The 8,288-nt window shown below is 35.4% G+C and overlaps 1 protein-coding gene across 1 annotated transcript in view; it reads right to left on the bottom strand.

Annotated features, from left to right (window-relative positions):
• Positions 1-248: 248 nt before the first annotated feature.
• The window catches only part of CCDC73 (coiled-coil domain containing 73), a 106,359-nt gene continuing 98,319 nt past the window's right edge, over positions 249-8,288 (bottom strand). Inside the window, exons 16-17 of the mRNA XM_060104508.1 lie at positions 5,560-5,693; positions 249-467 (exon numbers count right to left, since the gene is read on the bottom strand). Of these exons, the coding sequence (XP_059960491.1) occupies positions 249-467; positions 5,560-5,693 (353 nt within the window). The remainder of the gene's footprint in view (positions 468-5,559; positions 5,694-8,288) is intronic.

The following is an 8,288-nucleotide window of genomic DNA, read 5'->3' as shown; positions in this document are numbered from 1 at the left end:
AAGTATATGGAGGAAAGACAGATTTAATTAAGGGAAACAATGCTAACATCAAACCTTGCAGTCTTAGCTATCTTAAATGAAGCATTTACTAAGAGAAAACGTTAACAGTAACACAATTTCATCACAGAAAAAGTTGGAAAACTGACTACAGCTATAAAGTTTTAGATGTAACAGTCGTATTCTAGTCTAAACCACATCAACATTTCAATTAAGTCAGTTCACCACTGAAAGCATTTATCAACATTATTTTAATCAGTTTTTCCTACCATCTCTTCTGCTTTTCTTTTTTTAGGTTGGTTGTCATTTTCGGAGCTTAGAAACTTTTCAATTTCATTTATTTGATTTGTTACCAAGCTCTGCCAGTCATCTTCACCAGTAGAAGACGCAGCCAAACCAGTAGTGGTTTTAATCTTGATTGCCTGAAAATGGCTTTGTGGCAGGGTTGATTTCAGAGGCTTTGTTTTCACCTAGGAAATACCAAACTTGTTTTACCAGTGAAATTTTTACCCATTTTCTAAACAATCATCAAGTTTCAAGAAAATCCTTAAGCCTCTGCAATTATGAGTATGTGATAAAAGCCACCGTTTTCTTGGCTAATTTTCAACAACTACCTTAGTAATTTTGGCACCAAAAAACTATAAAATGTGAATCTGTAGGCTTATGTAGTAGCTCTTCAGGATCCCTAATGTATTCCAGGAATACCACAAACGTTTCCTTAAAGGTCTTAAGCTTATATTGAAAGAAAACATATTTAAAACAATGCAGATAAAAATCTATTTTGTGTTCTACTCCCCTTCCCTTCCCAAACATGTCTATGTTTTGTAACTTTTATCAAAGCCAGGGGAAAATTTAAAATGCTAACGGAAGTAAACTGCCATATAAAAACTGCCTTTTACTTCATGTTTCCTCTTACGCTTCAGAACACCATTGTTGGAGAAACAGGAAAGAGCAATGAGGTATTTGGAAGCTGGCGTGTTTCCAAGGCACCACATTGGGTCGTACTTCTAATACTGTGTTAAATAAGTTTTCCATTTTAAGGTTTCTTCTGATTATAAAATAATTACTGGAAATTTAGAAAATAGAGAAAAGTGTAAAGAAATTAAAAATCACTAGTAATCCACGATCCAGAGAGATCTGTCAACATTTTGGTATTGTTTGCTATTAGTCTTTCTATTAGCGTATTTGACCATTCTATCTAGAATTTTATATCTTGGTTTTTCCCTCTGTGAGTTGTTTCCTAGGTCATTAAAATTTCTCATAAGCACATATCAGTGGCTGCAAAATACTTCTTATGGATGTGTGATCATTTAACTATGCTATTGTCAACATGTTTCCAATTTATCCCTATCAAAAATTAATTTCTTGAAAAAAATCTTTTATGGTCTTCTCATATTCTCAGATAAAATCCTCTGTTGAAAGGGAATATATTTTAGAGGTATGGAATAGCATAAGAATTAGATTAAAATTTCCCAAGATTCCAGCCACCATCAAACATTTTGATGTAAATATTCAGGACTCCTCTATATACACACTTGCAAAAAATTTGTATCAGGGCTTCCCTGGTGGTGCAGTGGTTGAGCGTCCGCCTGCCGATGCAGGGGACACGGGTTTGTGCCCCAGTCCGGGAAGATCCCACGTGCCACGGAGTGGCTGGGCCCGCGAACCATGGCCACTGAGCCTGTGCGTCCGGAGCCTGTGCTCGGCAACGGGAGAGGCCACAGCGGTGAGAGGCCCATGTACCGCAGGGGGAAAAAAAAAATTGTATCATTTATATCATTTTCTATGTTGGGTAAAAAAAATTTTTTAACATTTCCCTCTAGAAAGAGCATGGCTCCGTCATATTCCATGTTCCATAATTTAATATATTGTTGGACATTTAAGTTGTTGGAAAACATTTACTGTTATAAATTAGGCTATAATGAATGTCATTTCATAAATCTTTGTGAAGATCTTTGAGTACCGCCTTACATTAAAATCTTTTCCAATCTGATAAAAATGGCATATTTGTAACATTGTGTTTTCAAAGTGAGATTATATAGTAATAATTTTAAAAATGAGTTTAAATGTTTACATTTAACCTCAGTTCCCTAAAGGGAATTTTTTGGATTGCTCTGTTTGGTTCCTGAGAATTCTAGTCAGCCACCAGTCCCCTCAGAGTCTTAGCCTCTGATCCTTAGGGTAATGCTGGGTTCATATTTGTCTGATTGCCTGTGTTCCTATGAAATAACAGATGAAAAAAGTATCAGCACAGGACCACCAAGAGACCTTAAGTCGTTTAACTTTTGTGGGCCTCAGTTTTCTCAGCTTCTTTTAGTTACAAAATGCTGTTACTGTAAAGAGTTAACATAATGGATAAAAATGCGCATAAATGTATATTTCTCATAATGTCTGGCATATAAGTGTTCAGCGTACTGCATGTATCTCACAGGGCCAAAATGAATGTTAGTCATCCATGCAACACTGAGAACCTGCTTCCTAAGTGCAGTGGGCAGTGTGTCAGCTCCATGCACTACTGAGAATAGTTACAGAGAAATAGACCAAATCTAAATGTAGGTTGCTACTGATTTTGGAGTAAAATGATTGATGATCTATATAACATAATGGTCCTATTTTGCCAACAAAATGCTTGAAGCGTTTTGGTGCATTTGATATCAAGTACAAATGACCCAATTTTCCAAAATCCTGATTCTTTGACTTTTAATCTGAAAAAGGAAGGAGACATTTATAAATATCTGCTTTAGTTTGTTTCCCTTTACCTACTTGGTGGGAGGGGCAGGAAGGATTGGCTGTAGAGAGAAACAAGGTGTAATTTTAAAGTTTACACTTAATAAAACTTGTCCTATTTAGCTTAATTTAGGTTTTGCAGTCTACAGAAGTAATTCTAGTTACTTGGATGCTCCCACATATCTTTGCTCCTTCCTTTCCTTCTCATAAAAATCACTTGCCTCCTAACCTCTTTCTGCCTGACTCAAAAGATCTACTCTGGCCTAGAACTTCCCCTACCCTGGTGGGTGCATTTTAAAATTTAACTTAAATGAACCTAATATCATTGGCTGTGTAAAATAAGTGGCTTTCTTTGCTTACTCTGGCCCCTCTCTCCCATCCTCATTCCTGGGTATAAGCAAGATTGCAGCAAGCTACCAACCTAACCCCTGCTCTAAGAATAAAAAACACTCTTCATGTTGCTCTGGATCTGTAGGGGAAAAGTGGATTAGCTCATAATAACTACCCAGAATTTTACAGGATTGATGTGGACAGTGTGCATAAAAATATTATATTCCCTTTCTGGCTATAAGTCTTCATAAAATTCACTTTTCATTTGGAACAGAAGTTGGCAAACTTTTTCTGTAAAGAGCCAGAGTAAATATTTTCAGCTTTGTGGGCCAAGTGGTCTCCTCACAACTGCTTGATTCTGTCATTGCGATACAAAAGCAGCCACAGAACTACAGGCAAAGCAAAGCAGTCGGCCGCGTTTGGCCCTCCAGCTGTCATTCAACAGCCCCTGATTTAGAAAAGTGTACATAAGCAAGTAAACAGGCATCATAAAGAGACTACATTGGCCTGGTTTAATCCAGGGATCAAAGCATTTTCAGTAGACTAGGCAAGAGTTGATCTGCTTTTAAATTTGTCCCACATTAGATAGTTAATTGGTAATCAAGGTTCAGCTGGGACAATGATACATAGCATAGTGCTTGATGCCTAGTGATAATCACTTAGCTAAACAGACATTTAGTGTTTTACATGCACCAGTATTTTGAGAAGAAATTTTTTATATTATGAAAATTGAGAAGGTTATGTAGCATGCAACTAAGCCAAGATACCTAGTCAAAGTCCACTGCAGACTGTGTTCCTAATGACTTTGGAAAATTACTTCACATTTGTTTCACTGCCTCATCTGTTTTTAAAAATGTAGGACTGTTGTGGGAATATTTCTACGAAAAAGTTTTAAATTCTATAAATATAAATTCTTAACAACATTAATTAACAGAAAAGGCATTAGGAATCAGATACAGAGAACTTCCCTTATTGGGTTTATTATAAAAATGGGCTGAAAGGGAGATGGGAAATGTTCCATCATACCCTGTTTGAAAACAGGACAATTATCTTAGAAGTATTAAGTATTCAACCCAATTAGAATGGGTGTCCAGCTTTGATACTCAAGCTTCTTTTTGCTTTTGCTTTGATTCTATGACTTATCCAATTAGCCAAGGTCAGAACTTAGATTTCCCAGTGCCCAGCCCACTGCGCTTTAGTTACCATAGTTTAAAGATTGTACACTTGAACATCAAGCTGAAACTATTTGTTTTTGCGCTCAATTATGCAAAGGTGGAAAAGGTAAATCCTGACTTTAGTTTCAACTTTCCCAAAGGGAGAGTTATGCTATCTTGAGGTTTCTCCAATTTAAAAATGGAAATTAAATGTACTGTTAGAACCTATTACTTGTTAAGGCTGTGTTAGTGTTATAATTTTCACTTTAGATGTGCTAAAGGAAAAGTTGTTTAATGTGCATCTCTAAAATTTAAAATATACAGTGACTATGCAGTTTTTTTTTGTCATTTTTCCTAAACTTTTTAGGTTACCTTTTAGCAGTTATACCTGTAATTGTTTTTTAGACTTTGAACAATACAGCCTTTTTTTTTAATACAGCCTTTTTTGCACTAAAGTTTTGCACACTAAGTTAAAAAACTTACAAATTTTCCAAAAAAAAAATCTGTCAGTTGTAGTTACTTGCTTTTCATATGACATATGGACTCTTGGAGCCATATAATCTCTACAAATACTTTGCTTAATATTTATATCCATACTTGATATATTTATGAATATTTGATCCTTTCACATACTGTGTTTTTTTGTTTTTGTTTTTGTTTTTTTGCGGTACGCGGGCCTCTCACTGCTGTGGTCTCTCCCATCGCGGAGCACAGGCTCCGGACGCACAGGCCCAGCGGCCGTGGCCCACAGGCCCAGCCACTCCGCGGCATGCGGGACCCTCCCGGACCGGGGCACGAACCCGCGTCCCCTGCATCGGCAGGCGCACTCCCAACCACTGCGCCACCAGGGAAGCCCACATACTGTGTTTTAATTGAAATAATTTAAAATAGACATTCTTCCTTTGCAATAGTCAGTTTCCCAAAATAATATAAATTAACTTAAGCACTATTAAAAACAACTGAACTCTATTGATTATTGTTTAAGGCATCTTTTATTAAAATTTCAAATGCTCAAATGAGTGAACTATTTTTTTAGTAGTTAAAATAAATAAATAAATGCTCAAATGCCACTATTCCTAAACTTAGGTGACTAAAAAATATAAGTACATAATACACTACCTCACACTGTCCTTCCCAAAACAGGCTGGATTATATCTATCTGATTTATACACTGTGACTTTTTCCTGCTGTTTTCCATCAAACTTAATTGTGAAAAATGGTGCCATGTTGCCCTCTTGATATTATTTTGAAGATCAGTTAGGTCTTAAAGCATCCAGATGCACACAGTTCTACACATATCTGTAGAATTAGCTCACTAAGGTCTGCTCCGCAATATTTTTAATTGACTTACATGTTCTGTGGGAAAAGAAGAATCACAAAAAGTCTTTGCAATTGCATTCCTCTCTTCACTGGGCTGTCCCCTGGGATCTGGATGGATATTCGAGTTATTCAAAATGTCAGCAACTCTGTTAATGCTGGTAGTATCTGGTTGACAAAGAGGAAATGACAACTGAATTTTATTCTCCAGGCGCTCATTTTAGTGACTAAACTTGTTTTTCTCTGATCCTATGCTTTGTATTTAAAAAGTAACAATTTCTATTTTCTTCTCACTTTGAACACTTGTTTCCATAGACTTTGCTCTTACATTAGGCGTTTCATTTCAGAAAACATTTTTATTGCTACTTTCTAAAACCTGCTGATTTCACATTAAAATTAGTGACATGGTATAAATATCTTCTAAAGCAATATAACATACCTTAAAATGTTATCCTTATTCCCCTGGTTACTGCACTGCCTACACATATAGACATTTATATAGTGAACGTCTTACCAATTCAAAGGGAAAAGTCTGAACCAACTGAAAGATTTGTAAAATATATTTTAAAAATTGGCCATGATAAAAAATCCAACAAAGGGCTATCTAGTAGTGTTAATAAATAGATAACAATGATTTAGAGAAACATGTAAGGTTAAAAGACATTTAGGAGTATCTTTTATAAGTTTGAGTATTTCACAAGATGAATTTCTATAGAATTTTAGTCATCTCTCCTTCCATCCTAATTTATATCATTGAGATTTAATTTAGAAGAAACGACTTGTGAGAAAACGGTATATGTTAGACCAGTCCACTGACTAACAGCATTAAACTTAACCACAGCATTTGACAGACAAAATTAATGGAATCTGAAATTTAATACATTTTATTATATCAGGAAAATTACAGTTTGTGAAGTGAGATTTTACAGTGTTTTGGTGTTTTCTATTTTCCCCTATATTCTCCATTCATGTCAGTAAACAAGATATACTTACTTTGCTTTTAATTCCCACATTTTCTTTTTAAAATTTTCTCAATTTCCTTTTTAAAAGAAGCCTGTTAAGTCAGAAGGCCATGTAAAGCTTTCCTTGTAATCTATATTTCTTCACTGGGTCTAAACGCATATTGTTAAACAGGCAAAGTTCCCGTAAAATCTAAGACTGTCTTCAACAACCTCAACAACTTTAACTATGAGATTGCTATTAGCAAAATAAACATTTTTATCATGATCATACTTCTGAAACAATAGTTATTTTTAAGTTACACTTATACAGCACCTATATATGTTATGTAGTATATCTCTATGTTAAAATATCTTCAATATTAAAATTTTCAAATACATGAAAGAGTATGAATGTCAATGTACTCATCACCCACCTTCAGTACTTCAATATTAAGTCACATATTTCATCCATTTACCTCCCTATTTTTTTTTAATTCTGGAGGATTAAAAAAATTGTTTTATAATCTTTTGTTTTTTAAGAATGATCTAAGTTTTAGGTAAACTGCAATCCATTTAAGTTTCTTTTGTTATAACTTCCCAAGTTTCCTATACTTCGGTGTTTTTTTTTTTAAATATCTTTATTGGAGTATAATTGCTTTACATTGTTGTGTTAGTTGCTGCTGTATAACAAAGTTTATCTGCTATACGTATACATATATCCCCATATCCCCTCCCTCTTGTGTCTCCCTCCCTCCCTCCCTATCCCACCCCTCTAGGTGGACACAAAGCACCGAGCTGATCTCCCTGTGCTATGTGGCTGCTTCCTACTAGCTAGCTGTCTTACATTTGGTGGTGTATATATGTCCATGCCACTCTCTCACTTCGTCTCAGCTTACCCTTCCCCCTCCCCATGTCCTCAAGTCCGTTATCTACGTCTGCATCTTTATTCCTGTCCTGCCCCTAGGTTCTTCAGAACCATTTTTTTTTAAGATTCCATATATATGTGTTAGCATACGCTATTTGTTTTTCTGACTTACTTCACTCTGTATGACAGACTCTAGGTCCATCCACCTCACTACAAATAACAATTTCGTTTCTTTTTATGGCTGAGTAATATTCCATTGTATATATGTGCCACAACTTCTTTATCTATTCATCTGTCGATGGATACTTAGGTTGCTTCCACGTCCTGTCTATTGTAAATAGTGCTGCAATGAACATTGTGGTACATGTCTCTTTTTGAATTATGGTTTTCTCAGGGTATATGCCCAGTAGTGGGACTGCTGGGTCATGTGGTAGTTCTATTTTTAGTTTTTTAAGGAACCTCCATACTGTTCTCCATAGTGGCTGTATCAATTTACACTCCCACCAACAGTGCAAGAGAGCTCCCTTTTCCTGGAGGATTTTTAAAGCAAAACTTGCACATTGTTATTTCATGTGGTGGTTTGAAAGAGTAAAACAGTCTCCACTATCTGAACTATTTAATATTGGAATGTATTAATACAGGCATATAATTATTAAGTGATTCAATTTAAAGTGTTTCAAACAATGATAAATATCAATGATACGAAAGGTATTAATGTTACACCTCACTATTACTTGCAAAATAAAAGAACAAAGCTAGATTTGTGGTGCTGGTGAAGGGACAGATAAAAATAGAAAAATTAAGGAAAGAAGGAGAAAATTGGGAGAAGAAAGTGACAACATAGGAGAGAAACTAAAACAGTTCTGAGACAAGGTTTTTTTGTATATTTTTTGGTTTTTGTTTTTTTTTAGTATAGGAAGAAAAGGAGTAAACATAACACTGGCAGAAGCCATATCA

The sequence above is a fragment of the Mesoplodon densirostris genome, chromosome 7, assembly GCF_025265405.1.
Source record: "Mesoplodon densirostris isolate mMesDen1 chromosome 7, mMesDen1 primary haplotype, whole genome shotgun sequence".
Lineage (NCBI taxonomy): Eukaryota > Metazoa > Chordata > Mammalia > Artiodactyla > Ziphiidae > Mesoplodon > Mesoplodon densirostris.
This window is presented reverse-complemented; position numbering and strand designations above follow the sequence as displayed.